Source organism: Myotis brandtii, unplaced genomic scaffold, assembly GCF_000412655.1.
Source record: "Myotis brandtii unplaced genomic scaffold, ASM41265v1 scaffold49, whole genome shotgun sequence".
Taxonomy (NCBI): domain Eukaryota; kingdom Metazoa; phylum Chordata; class Mammalia; order Chiroptera; family Vespertilionidae; genus Myotis; species Myotis brandtii.
The window spans coordinates 6,884,745-6,905,494 of record NW_005368707.1 but is presented as its reverse complement, the minus strand read 5'-3'; the positions used below and the strand labels follow the sequence as shown (position 1 = coordinate 6,905,494).

The window sequence follows — 20,750 nt, the reverse complement described above, 5'->3', positions numbered from 1 at the left end:
CACGCTCTCGCTCCCGGAGCTCTCACCTCTACCACAGACGCGCGTGGCGGGACGTCTCCCCCGCCGCCCGAGAGCCACTCACACGCCCAGGCCGGGATTCTCACCCGGTCCGCGCCCCTTCCCTTTCTACAGCCAGGCCCGCCAAAATTCCAACTAGACGCCACCCGGTCTCTGACGTTAGACGCACGCCGGCTAGAGGTGAGCTGATTGGCTGAGTCAGAGCCCTTGGCGGAAACGACTGGGGAGGGGGGTGGGGGAACGATTCGTACGTAGAGCAGCCTGATTGGTTCACGTGACCTGTGTCCTCTTTGTTGGGGGCAAGGGAACTTCCGGTCGGTGAAGTCTTGGGCACCTTTAGGTAAAATAAAGTGTTTTGGTGTCCTCCAGCGCCACGAAGTGTAAGTATTCTCAGATGGTATTTTTACATGAGGTCAAAACTCAGTTCCTAACCCTCTTCGGGCCTATGTCATCCAATCCTGAGCCTCATTTTCTCTTTCTATTGCCTCAGGTATAGAAAGTGTTGAACAAAGACGTGACCCATATTCTAGGAATTTACAGTCTAATTTGGTAGATAAGATGTATGCGTAATTAACATAAGGCGACTACTAATGAGTACCAATTTTGTGGAAGAGGAGGCAACAAAGGAGACGAGCGAGAAACATTAAAATAAGTAGGTAAAACGAATTATGTGGATGATGAACTCCAGGTCAAGTTTATTTTTATTTTTATAAAAAGACCGTGTTTGAGCAGGTGGGGGAGGAGCAGTTAGATGTATGGAGAAAAGAGTGGCTACGTGCTTAGACTCTAGTTAATTAAGACTGTTAGATTTTTAACAGCCACATACTAACTGTGCAACCTTGGGTAAATTACTTAACCTCTCAGAGCCTCAACTTACTCATCTGCAAAGTGGATAGTAATAGCTATTTTATAGAACATTGTGAGGATTGAGAAAACCTTGAAAATACACATACAATATTCTTACTACTTCCTTCGTTTTGTTTTTTTGTTAATCCTCACCTGAGGGTATTTTTTTCCTTTGCTTTTTAGAGAGTGGAAGGATGGGAGGAGGGAGGGAGAGAGGGAGGGGAGAGAGAGGGAGGGAGGGAGGGAAGGAGGGAGGGAGAGAGAGAGAGATTGGTTGCCTCCCACAGGCACCCCAACTGGGGCAGGGATGGGACCTGCAACCCAGTTACCGTGCCCTTGACCAGGAATCAAACCTGCGACCCTGCAGTGCCTGGGACCAGGCACTATCCACTTCGCAACAGTTACTACTTTATAGGCTTTGCTGAGGGAGATTTGGCTACAAAGACAGGTACTCAGGAACTGAATGTACCAGAAACTGAAAGCAGAGCACATTAGAAAATTGTCATAGTCCCAGGCTGTAAGAGTTGAAGGGAAGGGACAAATAGGAAACATTATGAAGGAAAACCTGTCTGCTTTTGTAACTGACCAAAGGAAAGTTACTTTTGGCAGGAAAAGGAGAGGACAGTGGCCATGTTGGCAATAACCAGGAGAAACTGGCAGAATTGTAGAAATGGACTAGAAGTCTAAAGGAATCTATCATCTCTTTCCCTTGTTTTGGACAGGGGAAGAGATGATAAATTCAGGCGGTGGGGATGCTCTGGAGATTTCAGCAAGTGCCTTTAGATTTGTGATTGAAGCCAGAGGGACATAGCAGGGCTTCAAGTATAGGGTTTGGGATGGTTTAGTGAATACAGTTGAGTTCTCTTAAGTAGAGATTGTGAAGCAGAATATCTGAGAATGTTTACCGAGTTAATGTACCAGATACTTAAATTAATTCTTCCATCCTTAGGCCCAGCAGGAGGCAATGCTATTCAAAATCAAAAAATCAGACCTTCTACTGGGAGAAATAGCCACTTTTCACAGCCCCCACCCCCCACCTCCCTGTAGAAATCTGTTTACATTTGCCTTTACGTCTGCCAAGCTGTATGGTGCAGGACTCTCTAGAGCAGTGGTTCTCAACCTTGGCTGCCCATTAGAATCACCTGGGAATCTTTTTAAAATCCTGATTTCTGGGCCTCGTCCTCTGGAAATTCTGTTTCTTTGTTATGGGGTGAGGCCATAACATTAGTAACAAAGAAACAGAATTTCCAGAGGATGAGGCCCAGAAATCAGGATTTTAAAAAGATTCCCAGGTGATTCTAATGGGCAGCCAAGGTTGAGAACCACTGCTCTAGAGCCTCATCCCAAACTTGAATTTGTCCAACAAACTGGACAAAGACCCTGTACTGAGAAAAATGTTATCCTTGATCAGAGGCAACCCTCTACTTAGAGATGAATGGCCCTACTAAGAAAGGGGAAAACCCAAGCTACTTAATTTTCATAACAGAATATTGTCTTTGCTGCTCAAATAAATGTCTATTGATTTTCAACCAATCTAGAGGTTACTTTAAACAGCAGAGTATGATATTTTACAAAGGGAAACCAATAAAAAATGCTATCCTTGGTGGTTTCAATGAGCTCATTAGAATGTTCAACTCATTGGTTGTGCTGGGTTAATGACTACAATATATATTTTATGTGAAATATCCAAGATTATAGCTCCATATATTTAAAGGACAAAATTGCTACACAAATCTCTCAGCTCGCTGAGAGCTTCTGAATTAATATTTTGTATTATACTTCACATCTTTGCAATTACTTAGCTAGAAAAAAATAATTAAATTACTCAGCAATGACCAAATTTTCATAGCAAGAGTATTTAATGTAATTTCAATAATTTTTAAATGACATACTATGTAAGTCAAAGGATGCCAAAGAGTGTTAAATTATTTCTACTTTTTATTTGCCTTTCATAGCAAAGCAGTTTGGGTACCTTTTATTGCTCCATTAAAATATTTGAATATCAGTTCATATACTTGATTTCTGATGATGGCAAAATAAATTTGACATTTCATTAAAGGCAATTCCAAGTTAGCCCTTTTATTATAGGTCAGATGGAAGTGTTAGCCAGTCTTCACAAGAATCTTGATTTTATGATGCACACAATACATTTTATCTGTGTTCGTATTAAATAATCATAGTTCAAAGTTATTTTTTAGAAAATAATACTTTATTTTTTTTAGAACAATGAAAGGATTACAGAAAAATTGAGTGGAAAGAACAGAGTTCTCATATAGCCCCTTCAACACATAATTTCCCGTTATTAACATCTTGCATTAGTATGGGACATTTATTACAATTGTACATTATTACAGTATTGATACATTATTATTAATCTAAGTTCATAGTTTACATTAGGGTGCTCTCTTTATGTTATACATTCATGCAGAATCGTTTAACTGCCCTAAAACTCCTTTGTCCTCTTACCTATTCACCCTTCCTTCCCAACCCCCAACTCTTGAAAACCACTAATCCTTTTACTGTCTCTATAGTTTTGCCTTTTCCAGAATGTTATATAGTTGGAATCATACAGTATGTAACCTTTTCAGATTGGCTTCTTTCACATAGCAATATGCATTTAAGGTTCCTCCTTAAACTATGTCTTTCCATGGTTTCATAGCTCATTTCTTTTTAGCACTGAATAATATTCCATTGTCTGGATGTATCACAGTTTATCTTTTACCTATTGAAAGGCATCTTGGTTGCTTTCAAGTTTTGGCAATTATGAGTAAAGTTATTATAAACATTCATGTGCAGGTTCTGTGGGGAAATAAGTTTTCAATTCAATTGGGTAAATGCCAAGGATTGCATGCCTGGTTTCCCAAGAAATTGCCAAGCTGTCTTCCAAAGTACTATTTTGCATTTCCACCAACAATAAGTGTGAGTTCCTGTTGTTCCATGTCCTTGCCAGCATGTGGTGTTGTTGTTGTTTTGGATTTTAGCCATTTAATAAGTGTGTGGTAGCATCTCGTTTTAATTTGCAATTCCCTAATGACATATACTATTGAGCATCTTTTCATATGCTTATTAGCCTTCTGTATATTTTCTTTGGTGAGGTACCTATTTTTCCCATTTAAAAAATTGGGTTGTTTTATTACTGTTGAGTCTTGAGAGTTCTTTATATTTTGGATACTAGTCCTTCATCAGATATCTGTTTTATAAAGATCTATTCCCAGTCTGTGGCTTGAGTTAGTTTTTGTAGAAGGTGTAAGGTCTGTGTATAGATTCAGTTTTTTTTTCTTTTGCACATGGATGTCCAGTTGTGCCAGCACCATTTGTTAAAAATACTATCCTTTCTCCATAAAATTGCTTTTTCTCCTCTGTCAAAGACCAGTGAACTCTCTGGGTCTATTTCTGGGCTTGCTATTCTGTTCCTTTGATATATTTGTCTATTCTTTCACCAGCACCATGCTATCTTGATTATTATAGCTTTATAGTATTTCTTGAACTCTGGTAGTAGCCTCCAATTTTATTCTCCTGCAATACTGTGTTGGCCATTCTGAAGGTCTTTTGCCTCTGTATAAATTTTATAATCAGTTTGTTGATATCTACAAAATAACTTATTGAGATTTTGATTGTGATCATGTGGAATCTATAGATCAGGGTGGGAAGAATTGACATCTCAATACTGAGTCTCCCTTTACGTGAATGTGGAGTATCTTTCCACTTACTTAGTTCTTTGAGTTCTTTCATCAGATCTTGTACATATTTTATTCTATTTATACCTATTTCACGTTTTGGTGCTCATATAAATGTTACTGTGCTTTTTAATTTCAAGTTCCAATTATTCACTGCTGGTGATATTAGTAATTTGTGTCTTAAAATTTTAGTTAACCTGGCTAGAGCTTTGCCAATTTTATAGATAATTTCAAAGAATCAGTTTTTGGTTTTACTGATTTTTCTCTATTGATTTCCTGGTTTCAATTTAACTGATTTCCGCCCTAATTTTTATTATTTATTTTCTTCTGCTGTTTGGGGGGGTTAATTTACCATTCTTTTTTTAGTTACTTAAAGTGGAAGCTTAGATTATTGATTTTAGATCTTTCTTCTTTTCTATATAGGCATTCAATGCTATAGGTTTCCTGCTAAGCATTGCTTTTGCTTCATTCCCGAAATATTGATGTTATATTTTCATTTTATTTGTTAAAATTTCTCTTGAGACTTTCTCAACCCATGTACTACATACAAGTGTGTTATTTAATCTCCAGGTGTTTGGAGGATTTCTAGGTATCTCAGAGTTGTGACCTACTTAATATTTTTACTTGAACAAAGTAAAAGAATATCCCCCAAAACTTAAATGTAAAACCATTTGGTTTGCTTTTCTATTTTAGATAATATAGAAATCTATTTTCCCTGGTATAAAGTAGTAGAGAAAAATTAAACTAGAAGCCTTAAGCAAGAAATTAAAAGTAAAATTTTCATAATTAATTTTAGAAATGTTTTTAAGCAAACATTCTCCCTGGGCTGAAGTGGGAAAATCTTTTAATCTAAGTTGCTATTGAATTTGTACAGTGTGTTCTCTTGGCATGAAGGCATAATGAACTATTTTGATTTCATTTCTCTTTGATTTCCTGTTTGATTCCATATGTGTGTGTATATGAGTGTGTTAAATCAAGTTTGTCTAGGAGAGATTCTTATGACAAAGCCAAACAGAAGATATTTTCATTTTCTGTTAAATGTTATAGGCTCTAGATACATAGGTTATTGTTTACTTTTATGGCAGGCCCAGTATTAGCTAATAACTGTAGGTTCACAAAATATGGCACATCCCTATGTTTTCACCTCCTTAGCTAGAACACTTTCTAATTCAAACAACACATACTGGTCTCTAGTAAAGGGATTTGCTCATATTTATAGAATTAACAGAACAGATCTGAATCAAGCAATAAGCTTATATGAAGCTGAATCCAGAAAATGCATCCTATGAAATTAGCTAATCACATATGACAATGTGAAAGAGTCATAAGCAAAATTTTATTTTGCAATAACTTTTTTATGGTTGTGATTATATAGCCTAATCTAGGAAGAGAATGAATAAATAGTGGTTCTTTTTAGAAATGAATAAATTTTCTACTGTACAAGCCCACATACCTGCAGCACAATGAAAGAATAAAGATGACTTATTTGCACTGTGGTTATATCAAATCCAGTGACCCTAATGTATCCACTTCATCTAGGCCAAAATTTTTCCCTTTGTCCTGATGGCCAAGTAAAAGCTCAGAGTGCTCATATGAAAAAAGCCACATTATAACTTTGGTACAACTGTGGCTGCAGTAGAACTACAACATACACATATATACATAACCCAAATAGGTTTGTCTTAAGTGGAGGAAGAAAAATAATAATATAATTTATTTCACAAATACTTCAGAGATCTTTTTCTTGAAGAAATCTGTGACCACTTCATTTTTCCTGCCTATTTAAAAGGTAAAGTTTACCAGTAATACTTCTTCCATATAATTACATTTATTATGTCCCATGATGTCATACCCTCATTAACTGCATGAACAAATAGTTCAATGCTCACCTAAACTGAACATTTAAAGAAATGATTCTATTATCAGAAGAATGGTATGTTAAGAATTCTATTTTGCGATTTTATGGAAATCCACACAAAAATATGTCCTATATGGAACATACTGGTTTTCTTTCTCCTAAAACAAACATAATGAGCCAAAATATTTGAGTGAAAACAAATAACACAAAAGTAGAACTCTTGGAGGAAAGAAATCTGACATTTACCAGCAGTTTGGGGGAGGCGAAATGTCAACACTTAGATGATGCAGTCCATGACATGAATTTGTAATGTATCTATGTCAGGCAGGACTTCTCCACATTTGGGGCAAGAATGAACTGGTCTATTTTGCTGCTGCTGTTGCTGCCAGTTACTACCATCAGCTCCTGAGAATAAGCATTAAGTGAAATATTATTCCATTCCTTCCATGTTACAAGCAGTCTTACTTGATGGACTTTAATAACAGATGGTTAATTTTAACATCAGTTAAACATTGTAATCTATACCTAGTAGGAAGTGAATCTAGGTCATTTTTGTTTTTTACTGAAGTAATCTATACACACACAGAAAATCTCCAAAAGTAGTACCTGCTTCCCTATTATTTTAAGATTTAGGCTTTATTCTGGGTTCTAGGTACATGAAAATACATGGTTTTATTTCTAGATACCAGGAAATAGATGCTCTAGTAAAACCTAGAATATTTGAGAGAAGAAAGACATAGATGAGGATATAAGCTAAAGAGGAGAGATGTAGAGAAAATGATGAGAAAGCAGGGAGAGGTGGTATCCTAGAACAGTATGTATCTTCCTAGAAGCAAAGACAATAATTGTGTTAATTCAGCAAATACTTTTGAGTACCCTGTGAGATGGAGGAGAGGGACACAGATATGATGGGGGTGTGAGACAAGAAAAGTGACAGCGTGGCATGGGAGGGAGGTGCCATGGCTGTGTCATGCACAAGGTGGTTTAGTGGGAAGACAGAAAGGCACCTGGCTCAGACTGCTGTGTGCAGACAAGGCCCCCTGATTGAGGCTGACTCTACTTGAGAGGAGGCCTAAGAATGAATAAGGGTTATCCAGGTAAAGTAAGTGAGGAGAAAGAATTGAAGAATTATTTCCCCCAATTTTGGAATGGGAATGAGTCTAAATCAAAGAATGCTTGAAATGAGCATTGACTCTAGGTAGGTCCCACATGAGTAAACTGTGGTCAGTGCTGGAAATGATTTCTGGCTCCCGGGGCATCTCCTTCATCTGACCTTTCTGGACAAATGCAGACCATTTTGGTTTTGTAGCGTCTCCACACAGATCTCCAGAATTTCATTCAAATCCCCAAATGTTTGTTTTTTTGGAAGATGACTGGAGGTAACGTTTAACATGGCTATTTGCTTCTGAGCATATTTGAATTGAAAAACATTTGAGACTATTATAGAAAGTCTGTGTTTAGCAAACTTTAGAAGTACCCTTGAATAGAAATATTGATCACAGGCATGATTTCTAAAGCAGGGAGATTTCTTCTCCTGCCCCCTCGCCCCCTTTTATTGAATTTATTGGGATGACACTGGTCAACAAATCATATAGGTTTCAGGTGCACAATTCCACAACACACATCTGCACACTACATGGTGTGTCCACCAGCCCCCTCACCCCCCATACTCTCCTTCACTGCCACTCCCACACTCTGCTCTGGCACCCCCACATTGTTGTCCCTGTAGCAGGGAGCTTTCTAATGGTCTCATTGTTCTACATTAGGGATCAGTAAACTTTTTCTGTAAAGGGCCAGAGAATAAATACAGTGGGGCCTTGACTTACGAGTTTAATTCGTTCCGAGACCGAGCTCGTTAAGGAGCTCGTTAACTCAAATTACTCTATCAACTCAATGCAAAAAAATCAGCCGAGAGATAGCTGGTCAAGGCCCCACTGTACAGGGTGGGGCAAAAGTAGGTTTATACTTGTTTGAATGGAAAATAATACAATAATTAAGAAATAATACAAGAATAAATTCTGTTTCACATACTCACAACTATAAACCTACTTTTGCCCCACCCTATATTTTAGACTTTGCATGTCATATAATTTCTGTCACAGCTACTCAACTCTGCTGCTATAGCATGAAAGTAGCCAAAGACAATAAGTCAACAAAAGTGCATGACTATGTCCCAATAAAACTTTATTTATTCAAACAGGGCAGATTTGGCCTGTGAACTGCAGTTTGTCAAACCCTGCTCTAGAGAACAACCAGCCAACTCTCAGGGATTGTTGACTTTCATTTAAAGTTCCATTGCATTAAAGTGTGCCTTTTTTTTTTTTTTTTTTTTTTGTCCTAGCCTAGGTTTAAAGACTCAGACTTGGGATTATGGGTTCCCTCTACCTCCTGGCTCTTCACTATAAAATAAGCTTAGTCAGTTTTACACTCATTTCAGCCTTTGCCCTTTCGTTCTCATACTGAACTTATCTAAATCCTAGCTTAAAGGTCAAGCTTACAGTCACATCTTTTCAAAGCCTATCTCAACTTGTCTGGCCCTTAATGATCATCCTTTCTTCTTATCGTTAGCAGTATTATTTCTATTACTGAAGTCTTATCTTGTATTATGAATTCATATTTGTATGTGCACATCCTATCTCTCCCACTAGACCAGTGGTTCTCAACCTTCCTAATGCCGCGACCCTTTAATACAGTTCCTCATTTTGTGGTGACCCCCAACCATAAAATTATTTTCGTTGTTACTTCATAACTGTAATGTTGCTACTGTTATGAATCGTAATGTAAATATCTGATATGCAGGATGTATTTTCATTGTTACAAATTGAACATAATTAAAGCATAGTGATTAATCACAAAAACAATATGTAATTATATATGTGTTTTCTGATGGTCTTAGGCGACCCCTGTGAAAGGGTCGTTCGCCCCCCCCCCCCCCCCCCCAACAAAAGGTGTCTCAACCCACAGGTTGAGAACCGCTGCACTGGACCATAAGCCCTCACGGATCTGACCATGATTTATGCCCATTTGTTTCCTTGTTCTCAGCCAGTGACCTAGACCAGATTAAACACTTAGATGGCTGCTGCTGCTGATATTACTGAGAGGGGCTCCTATTTAAGGCAGCTTTGTTAGAAAATGAAAAAAAAAAAAATCTTAAGACATCTTATCTCTGGAATATTGTTTTTTATAAAACAAAACTTATTAGGAATAAATTTACACTTTGTGATGATTTTTAGATTATAAATGTAAACCAAAGAGTGTTTGACCAATTCTTGTTTCAATTCTTTTTCATGTAAATACGCATTTGTCTTATATAGTTATAATGAATGGAAATCGTCCCTTAAAAATCCAGGTGCAAGAGATCACCCTTTTGACTAAAGACAAGTGTGTAGGTACTTCTAGATATGAGGTATATTGATGTTCCCAGGATATTTAAAATTAGGTTAGAGAAAATGCATAGCGGTGCTCAAGTGAGTAGATGCAGCTTTCAGAGAACATAGCTTTACCCACTGATCCTAAAAATGCCTGAGGCTCTTATTTATGCCAGTTCACATGCTGCTACCTCTGCCCCGTGAATACTATGTTTACTTGTACCCTGAATTACTACTGCTAATATTTACTTTAGCCTATTTTTTTTCCTGTAAAAGAATTTTGGTGGTGGTGGTAAGGGGAATAGGAGGAGGTGGAAGGTAAAAGGGGTACTCAGAGGCATTTCCCCAAGATTTAACATTTAACTATACATACTAATATTACTTCCTTGCTGCTGATAACATTGTGATCTAGTTCCATTTCAGTAGTCAGTTGCTATATGGAAGGGGCAGACTTGTCCAGCGTTAAAAAAGAATTTAAAGAAATTTCACAGTTTTATGTGAAATTTAGGATGACATCCTAAACCCAGAGTCTTCTTACTGGCATTATATTAACTTTTCTTCTTGTCATGTCAGTCTTTGATCCTTTGAGTGTTGTTGTTTTTTCCATATCTAGAATCAAGGACACACTTCCCTTTTTAGTACTAAGACCGTGATTTATTACAAATTACAGAATATTATTACTAGTGTATTAAAACCATATAAACATAGCATCTTTTAATTAAGTGTCATGATCAATTTCATTCAGGAAATTAAAATCTGTTTGTAGTACATAATTAATGACAGTATTTCATGCAGTACCATGCAGTTAGGTTAAGGGACAGATAACCTTGGGTTCCATGAGGCTCATATAGCCTTGGGTTTGATGGTCCACTTCTGCCCCTAATTCACCTTGTGATCCTGAGTAATTTAACCTTGCCTTCTGTAAGGTAGTGATGATATATATATCTGATAGAATTTTGTGAGGATTACATGAAATAATGTATATGAATGAAATGATCAGCACAGGGACCACTCATAGTAAACTCTCAATAAATGGTAACAGATGGTGGGTGAAGATATATGCTCTGAGAGAGCTTATTTAAAAGAGACTTAACTGTTTATTTAGAACATATAAATAATTATAATAAACTAGAGGCCCGGTACACAAAAATTCATGCACTGGCAGGGGGTCCCTCAGCCCATCCTGCCCCCTCCTCACAGTCCAAGAGTCCTCAGGGGATGTCCTATTGACGGCTTAGGCCCACTCCCCATGGGCCTAAGCCGTAGTCTGGCCTCCCTCTTCGGAAGGTGACCAGCCGATCAGGGGAAGGCACCGCCCTCAGCACACGCTGCGGCTGCCTGCCCTCGGCTTTCGCAGCCACTGTGGCTTTGTCAGGAAGGACGTTTGGCTCTCCAGTCTAATTAGCATATTATGCTTTTATTACTATAGATAGTATTATAGATAGCAGGTAAGTACTAAAACAGGAATAAAGTACTTTGGAAATTCAGGAGGGAGACATCACATTCTGTTGGTATCATAAAGCTGGTATTTGAAATGGTTTTTAAAGATGGGATGAGAGAGACTGGAGGAATACAAGGATATGAGGGAAGGGCATCTACATGAAGGATACTCCATAAACAAGTAAATGTAGGTATACAAGTTTATGACAAGTTCAAGGAACAAGGAATGATTTAGTTGGCTAATTGCTGTAGGGGAATGCAGTGAGAGAAGGCTTAAAAGTTTGGCTCTGCCAGCCCTTAACTGTCAGCATGAAGAGTCTGGTCTGGATTCAATAGGTAATGGATGGAGAGCGGAGTACTATGGAAATAGGCTGATGGGTACTACATTTTTTGATAGCTTGATTTGAAATCCATTATATAGGATGTAGGTGAATTTTTTTTCTAGCATCTTCTTCAAGGATAGTTATTCCCTGGATTCTTGAAAGCTTAAAATCACACATGACTCACCTCTTTGAACGAGGTAGTCCTGTTGGTCAGGGTCATTGGTTCTGGCTCCATGACGGCTCTGCATTTCCATCAAGGACTCCCTGCTGGGATTAAAAGCAATACTCTATGTGATGTTCTAAAATCCTGAAACATGACAACATTAAGCACACATTCAGTAGAAATATGAGAAAAAAAAGAGCTGAACTGTATACAATGCCAAGGTGCATAGAAACCAGAACTTAAGACTAACTTGAGTTGGAAATATTATTGGAAACACTACAGTGCAATTAAACAGAATTAATTAAATCTAAACATATCTACACAATTCAAAAAATCACAATGTTATGTAAAGCAAGTTGCAAAACAATATTTGTAGTGATCATTTTGTACGTTAAGCATAAAGAAATTAGTATTAATTTATTTTAAGATATTATATAGATGAGTATGTATGTAAAAATATAAAACATGGGGATGCTACCCACAAAATTCCAGGCAGTATGGGGAAAGGGAGAGAGAAATATAATGCAGGCTGGGGAACAACAAGACTTCAATCTCATCTGCAATAAAAATATACTTTTTTCTTTTAATAAAAATATACTTGAAGCAAATAAAAGAAATATGAGTAACTGTCAATTCTGGATGGGATTTATATTGGTGTGTATTTTGATCTCTGTATTTTTATTTTTCTACATATTTCAATTTTTTCTCAAAATGAAAATGTAGAGGACAGAAGTAACTTAGCAGTATTTCTTTTAAGATATATTACGGATTTATTTAAAGTGTTAGGACTATTTCATCTATAACAATGGCAAGATATGACTTTGAAACTCAGTGTCATGTTTTTACAGCTAATCTAAAAGCAAAGACTTTGATCAGGTTTCCACAAAACACTACTGAGTCTTGTAAGTCAAACTAAGCATAGGCACCCAAGTGAAGTGCAGCCAGAGATTCTTACAGCTCAAATTAGGAACCATCTTTGACAGGCCCCATGTTGAAATATGCTCTGTCTTCCCTTCACCTTACCTGCCTCCATCTTCAAAAACATTATTGTCTTTCAGCAAAATTGCCAGCTGCAATGCCAGTTGCTCCTTTTCTTCATGAATCTTCTCTCTTGCTGCTCTTTCAGCATGAAAGTCCGAGCAGTAAACCTCCATCTGTTAGAGGAAGAAAGAGACAGCAGTTACTATCTAGATGAGGTGGATTCTCTGTAGCTCACCTGTTGAGGTGAACAGGCATTGCTGCAGCTGTGGTATGTCTATGACAGGTACATGTTCCTGCTAGAAACAAATATAGTGACCAGGACTTTGCAACTACCTTCAAGTAAAAGACACAAGTTGTGTATGTGTGTGCACTTTAAACAATTAGAACTCAGCAATTACATTGATAGAGATGGTTTAAGTACTGTATATAGCATCAATTCAGTAAAATTCTTTGGTCTCTTTTTAAAAAATAATATTCAGGATTAGCTTAATATAGTACTAGTAAATGGTTTATTTACTTTGTCAAGTATATTTATGAAGGCTGGCCTTAAGTTAAATTTAAAATAAATAGATGCTATTTATTGAATTCTAAACACATGTGAAGTCCTATGTTGACTATCTTATTTCAGTTTATCAAAAATCCTGGGAATGTAAAATTGCTATGCTCATTTCATATTACAAGTTCAATAGCTCTTAATCTTTGGGAGATTATTTAAGAGGTCAAGCCAGCATTTGAACTCAGATTGAAGCCCATAAACCATGGACTCTTCCATATACCACGTCACTTCCCATAGAGGGAGGCAGCCTCCAAGATGGCGCCAGTGATCCCCACCTGTTGGTATTCATGACCTCATGTATTCCCCTCCCACAATGAATAGGGCTAACCTGTGTAACCACTAGGATACTGCAGAAGTGATGGTGTGTGGCTTCTGCTTCTGCCTTGTTCTCTCCTGGATCACTTGCTCTGGGGGAAGCTAGCTGCCATCATGAAGTGCTCTAGTAGCCATATAGAGAGGCCCACAGGTGAGGAACTGAGGCTTTCCACACACAGCCAGGTGAGTGAAACATCTTGGAAATGGATCTTCCTTCTTGAGTGCAGCCTCATAAGAAACCCTAAGCCAGAATCACCCTGCTAAGCTGCTCCTGGATTCCTGGCCCACAGAAAGTGTGTGAGATAAAAAGTGCTTATTGTTTTAGCTGCTAAGTTTGGAGAGCAATTTGTTCTCTAGAAATAGATAAATATTATATCATGATAGCAATTTCTTAAGTTATAAAATTATAAAGTAAAAATGAACTACTTAATAGTGAATTGAGCATTATTCTAATACCAGTTTTTAACTTGCTATATTTAAAATTAGGGGGTTTTTATTTTCAGATTTAGGGGTTCTAGGATATAAATTTTCATCTATTACTTTTAAAAGTAAAATTAATAAAATTTTAAATATTCCATCACAATTGTAGTTCAAAAAGAAAGCATGTAAATAAAGAGATCTTTGAAGGGAGTTCCTGCCATTTGCGAGTAATCCAAAATTTTATGTTATCATTGATGGATCATGGACTTCTTTAAGTCAGACCTAAATTTGAGTTAAGAGTCTTCAATTCAGCCCTGACCGGTTTGGCTCAGCGGATAGAGCGTCGGCCTGCGGACTGAGGGGTCCCAGGTTTGGTTCCGGTCAAGGGCATGTACCTGGGTTGCGGGCATATCCCCAGTGGGGGGCGTGCAGGAGGCAGCTGAATCGATGTTTCTGGCTCTGTATCCCTCTCCCTCTCCCTTCCTCTCTGTAAAAAATCAATAAAATGTATTAAAAAAAAAAGTCTTCAATTCAGATTTGAGCCACTAAGAACTGGGTCTTTGTTTTGTCCATTCCTATATCCCCAGCTCAAAAAGAGACTTGTTGAGTAAATGAACAAGAATATTCATTAAAACAAAACAAATGTCTGTGTGTAGAATGTGGCAGAAGTACATGACTACAGTATCATGAGGTGCCCAAACAAAGAAAACACTATAAAGAGCTCAGGTTGAGATTCTGTTCCTATAGAAATAAAATTAAAGCCCTAAGTCCATTCAACATGGTTATATTAAAAACTAGACACCCAGTGCATGAAATCTGTGCACGGGTGCGGTCTCTAGGCCTGGCCGGTGATCAAAGTGTGAGCATCTGGCATGGAAGGGCAGGTCCCAGCTGATCTCTGGGCCCTGGGCCGCCAGGCCCCTGTGTGCCCCCCTCTGCCTGAGTCACGGTGCCTGAGTCCCCATGCGGAGATGCGGTGAGCGCGGCCAGACACTATGGGCCCGGGCACAGCATGGGCCTCTGGGCCACCCAGAGGCACTGCACGGAAGCTGGGCGGGCAGCGTGCTCTCTCCCAGCTGGCCTTGAAGACCGGCTCCTGCGCGAACCCATGGGGAGCCCGACCGGCCCATGCGGTCCTGGCAGCTGTGGCCTGGCTTACCCAGAAGGGGCCGTGCGGGCTACGGGCCGGTCTCCTTGCAGGCACCCGGCACCTGAGCACAGGGGCTTCCCTGGCACACGAGCCCTGGCATCCCGGGGGAGGGTAGCAGGGGGAGTGAGAGCGAGCTCAGCAGATACCCCATATTCTCACTGCACCTCTGTCCCTGTCAGCCCCGCCCACAGGTAGCCGGAGAGAGGTCACAGCGCGTCACCGCATCCTGCCATGTTCCGTGCTGCCCCCTGGTGGTCAGTGCATGTCATAGCTAGTGGTCAAACTCCTGGTTGAACTCCCAGTCAAGGGGACAATTTGCATATTAGGCTTTTATTATATAAGATAATGTATTTATCAGGTTGGGAAACATTTCAAAGAATGATGCAAGCATGTGGGGAAACAAGATCACTCATCTACTTTTGGTGAAGGAATAATCTTGGATGTGCATTTCTGAAAAACAACTTGGCAAGATATATCATGCATAAAAATATTGTAGAACAATAAGTACAGATAGTGTAATCTTGTTTTTTAAAAAAATATTTTTATTTCAGAGAGGATGGGAGAGGGAGAGAGATAGAAACATCAATGATGAGACTCATTGATTGGCTGCTTCCTGCACACCTCCCATTGGGGTTCGAACCCACAACCCAGGCATGTATGTGCCCTTGACTGGAAACAAACTTGGGACCCCATAGCCTGCAGGCCAATGCTCTGTCCACTGAGCCAAACCGGCTAAGGTGTGTAATCCCATTTTTAATTAAACAAACAAATAAAAACAGAAGAAATATACACTCCCCAAAATGGAATTTGGGGCAGTTGGATTTCCACTTTCTACTTTATACATTTCTCTATAGCCTAAAAATTATATTTTATAGTGAATAGTATTGTTTATGTAATTCAAAAATAAACGTATTTTATTACCATATAATCCTAAAACGATCTCTGAAATAGATCTCTAGTTACTGAGAAAGAAAAAGTTATTTCCCACTTTTTTTGTGATTTTTAAATCTCAGGCAGGATGTATTCTCACTCACTAACTCTCCTCCAAGTACTTCACCGACCAGAAACCAGAGTAAAAACAGGCCCAAACAGTCACAAACCAACTGTACACAAATTCTTCCAGACAATAAAAGAAGAAATGTGTCTTAACTTGGTTTTATAAGGCCAGTGGAAACTTGATATCAAAACCTGACAAGTACATTAGCAAAAGGAAAATTCTAGGCCAAGTTTCCTTAAGAATATAGATACAAAAATCCTAATATATAGAGAGAATAATTCAAGAAATGCAGTTTGCTTAATATTTAAGAAATCAATTTGTCTCACCATTAGTAAATTAAAGGAAAAAGGCCTATAATTACCTAACTATATATAAAGAAAAAACATCTACACTAATAAAATCATAATATGCTAATTAGACCAGGTTGACCGGCCATCTTCCAGATGTCCGACTTCCTTCCAGACAAAGCCATGGTGGTGGGGGCCAATGCAGAGGCAGTTAGGGGTGATCAGGCCAGCAGGGGAGAGCAGTTAGGGGCGAGATCAGGCTGGCAAGGGAGGGCAGTTGGGGGCAATATCAGGCCGGCAGGGGAGGGAAGTTAGGGGCAAGATCAGGCCTGTAGGGGAGGGCAGTTGGGGGTGACCAGGCCGGCAGGGGAGGGCAGTTGGGGGCAAGATCAGGCCTGTAGGGGAGGGCAGTTGGGGGTGAACTGGCCTGCAGGGGAGGACATTGGCGGTGACTAGGCCTGCAGGGGAGGGCAGTTGGGGGCGACCAGGCCAGCAGGGAAGGGCCATTGGGGATAACCAGGCCGGCAGGGGAGGGCTGTTGGGGGTGACCAGGCCAGCAGGGGAGGGCAGTTGGGGGCATTAGGCAGGCAGGCAGGTGAGTGGTTAGGAGCCAGTGGTCCTGGATTGCGAGAGGGATGTCTGACTGCTGGACATGTCTGACTCCCTGTGGGATTGGGCCTAAACTGGCAGTAGGACATCCCCCGAGGGGTCCTGGATTGGAGAGGGTGCAGGTCGGGCTGAGGGACAACCCCCTGGAATGAATTTCGTGCACCAGGCCTCTAGTTTCTTACATAAAATCCAACATCTATTCAAAATAAACATTTTTGGCAAACAAGGATAGAAGGAAATTTCGTAAGTTTGATAAGTGATATCTACAAAAAGCCCATAGCAAACATCACACACTTAATAGTGAAATGTTGAAAGCATAGTCTCAGGTGGGAGTAAGGCAAGACTGTCTGCCATCTCTATAGTTATACTAGAGGCCCGATGCATGAAATTTGTGCAAGGGACTCTGCCCTTGGAGCTGCGGTAGCTTGCCTCGGCCCTCGCAACCCCGGCTTCGTCCAGAAGGTTGTCTGGAAGGACATCCGTAAGGTCGTTCGGCTGTCCAGTCTAATTAGCATATTACACTTTTTTTATTATAGATAACACCAGAGGCCCAGTGCACGAGAATCGTGCACTGGTAGGGTCCCTAGCGGCTGCCAGCCAGGGGGCCTCCTTTCCCCTGGCTGCCTGCCCCGTTGCTGATGCCCATCATGTTCCATGTCACCCCCTGGTGGTCAGTGCACATCTAACTCTCAGTAGGTTGAACTTCCACTCAAAGGGACAATTTGCATATTAGCCTTTTATTATATAGGATTACTAGAGGCCTGGTGCACGAATTCGTGCATGGGTGGGGTGCAGCTGGCTTGCCCTGATCAGGGCTGATGGGGCTGGGCTGGCAGGGTTGAGGGGCTGTGCACAGTTGACCAGCCGGCTCCACCCCTGATTGGGGTCGGGGGGAGGAGTTGTGGGCCCTTGGCCGGCTGGCTCCCCCCCTGGTTGAACTCCCAGTTGAGGGGACAATTTGCATATTAGCCTTTTATTATATAGGATACTGGGGTCTCAGCCAGTGCAACAAGGTAAGATAAAGAAACAAAAAGTAGAAAGACTGGAAAGGAAAAAAAAAAAACCCTATCATTATTCAGATGTTATAATTAGTCTAAAACAATTCAGAAATTTTAGAATTAAAATGTGAGTTGAGCAAGTTTACTGCATACAAAGTCAATATATGAAAATCAATTGTATTTCTATATAACAGCAATCCTTAGAAAATGGAGTTTTTAAAAAGATGCTATTTATAATAGTATCATCAAAATATAAAATATCTAGGAATCCTATATAATAAAAGCATAATATGCAAATAGACCAAATGGCAGAATGACCTGTCGTTATGACACACACTGACCACCAGGGGGCAGATGCTTAATGCAGGAGCTGCCCCCTGGTGGTCAGTGCACTCCCGCAGGGGGAGCGCTGCTCAGCCAGAAGCTGGGCTCATGGCTGGCAAGCCCAGCTTCTCCCACCTCTCCTGCCTCCACTCCAGGCAGATGGTAAGGAGCAAGGGGTCCTGGACTGTGAGAGGGATGTCTGCCTGCCAGCTTAGGGGGATCGGGCCTAAGCAGGCAGGTGGACATCTCCTGAGGGGTTCCGGACTGTGAAAGGGCACAGGCTGGGCTAAGGAACGCTCCCCCCCACCCACCCAGTGCATGAATCTCATGCACTGGGTCTCTAGTAATCTAATAAAAGAACAAAATCTTTACTAAGATTACAAAAATACTAGAGGCCTGGTGCACGGATTCATGCACGGGGGGCGAGGGGGAATCCCTCAGCCTGGCCTGTGCCCTCTTGCAATCTGGGATCCCTTGAGAGATGTCTGACTGCCGATTTAGGCCCGATCCCTACAGGCCAGGGGATCGGGCCTAAACCGGCAGTCAGACATCCCCCAAGGGATGTAGCAGTGCGCCAAGTGGCAGGTGCCCAGGGAGGAGCCTGAGCTGGGGCCAGGCACCAGGCCACTCACGCTCATCCCGGCCTGCTGCGCCTGCCACCGCTGCTTGGTAGCACCACCGCAGTGTTGAGAGAGGCTCCCGCCACTACAACTGTGCTCGCCAGCCATGAGCCCGGCTTCTAGCTGATCAGTACTCCCCCTGTGGGAGTGCACTGACCACCAGGGGGCAGCTCCTGTGTTGAGCGTCTGCCCCCTGGTGGTCAGTGCGCATCATAGTCGTCCTGGACATCTGACATAACGGTCACTTAGGCTTTTATATATGTAAATTATTGAGTAGAATTAAAGAAGATATGCCATATTCATGGATTGAAAGAGTCAATGCTGTAAAGATGTCAGTTATCTCCACATTGATTGATATATATTTAATACAATTCCAATCAAAACCCCAGTTGGCTTTTCTGTGTGAGTGGAAAATATCAGTGGTTTCTAAAATTTATATGAAAACGAAAAAGGGAAGGAAGACCTGAAGACTTCTTATATCACTGAGGTAAAGGAAGACTTATTCTACCAGAATTCAAAACTTCTGATGCTTTATAAGAAAGACAGCGCAAGGATATATAAATAGCCCAATGGAACAGTACTGAGTCCAGAAATAGACTCATGGGTACATAGATACAATATGTGGCAAAGAAGGCACCAGAGTACTTAAGAAAAGATGCCCTTTTTAATAAATAGTGCCATGTCAACAGGATATTCATATAGGAAAAAATGTTCATCTTTATCTGTATCTCCATATAGAAAAGTTAATTCCAGGTGGTTTCTAGATTCTAATGTAAAAGGAAAAACAAACTTTTAGAAGACACTATAGAGGAAATCTTCATGCCTTCAAGGTAGTGAAAGTTTTTTAAAGAGGCCACAAAAAGTATTAATCATAAATGAAAAACTGATAAATTGGACTATAACAACAAATGAACTTTTGTCCATCAAAAGATACCTTGATAAGAGTGAAAAAGCAAATCACAGAGTGAAAAATATGCAACAAATATGAAGAATTCCTATAAAAATTAAGAAAAAGTCAGCAAATCAGAAGAAAAATGGGCAAAGACCTGATCAGGCACTTCACAAAGGGGATACCTAGATGGCCAGTAAACATTTGAAAAGGTACTCAATCTTTATAAGCCAGCGGTCGCCAACCTTTCAGACCTCCGCAGATCACTGGTTGGCAACTGCTGCTCCAAAGGTTTCCTTAAACCAGCAGTCGCCAACCTTTCAGACCTCATTGACCACCAGTAGTCCGCGGACCACCAGTCGGTGACTGCTGTTATAAGCCATCAAGGAAATGCAAAGTAAATGAGACGTCATTATATACCCACCAGAATGCTTAAAAATAAATGTAAAAATATGGATATACAAGCATGAGTACTGATAATACTGTTGATTGGAATGAAAATAGGTACAACCACTGAGGAAAACTGTTTGACATCACCTATTAAAGCTCAGTACGCACCTCAAGTGCCCATTAGTAGATGAGTGGACAAAAAAGCTGTGATACATTTATACCATGGAATACTATGCAGCAGTACAAAAGAAGACTGTCTTACCCTTTGAGACAGCATGGAGGGACCTGGAGAGTATCATGCTAAGTGAAATAAGTCAGTCAGAGAAAGACAAGTATCACATGATCGCACTCATATCTAAGTAACAAAATAAACTGATGAACAGAGTGAATTCAGAGACATGGAAGCATGGAACAGAGTGTGGAATCTCAGAAGGAAGGTGGGGGAAGGTGGGTGGGTGGAAGGTAATCAACCAAAGACCTTGTATGCATGTATGCATAGCCCATGGACACAGACAATAAGG

General features: G+C 40.3%; 2 protein-coding genes across 3 annotated transcripts in view; both read right to left on the bottom strand.

Moving 5' to 3' along the window:
* The window catches only part of MCM10 (minichromosome maintenance 10 replication initiation factor), a 39,009-nt gene extending 38,852 nt beyond the window's left edge, over window positions 1–157 (bottom strand). Inside the window, exon 1 of the mRNA XM_005876580.2 lies at window positions 27–157. The gene's annotated coding sequence lies outside the window, so the exon portion shown is untranslated. The remainder of the gene's footprint in view (window positions 1–26) is intronic.
* A 3,986-nt stretch (window positions 158–4,143) lies between these two features.
* The window catches only part of OPTN (optineurin), a 44,354-nt gene continuing 27,747 nt past the window's right edge, over window positions 4,144–20,750 (bottom strand). Inside the window, exons 11-13 of one of the 2 annotated variants that reach the window (XM_005876577.1) lie at window positions 12,717–12,847; window positions 11,715–11,797; window positions 4,144–6,804 (exon numbers count right to left, since the gene is read on the bottom strand). In XM_005876577.1, the coding sequence (XP_005876639.1) occupies window positions 6,677–6,804; window positions 11,715–11,797; window positions 12,717–12,847 (342 nt within the window). In that variant the 3' untranslated portion in view covers window positions 4,144–6,676. The remainder of the gene's footprint in view (window positions 6,805–11,714; window positions 11,798–12,716; window positions 12,848–20,750) is intronic. The other variant, XM_005876578.1, reaches the window with a different exon arrangement.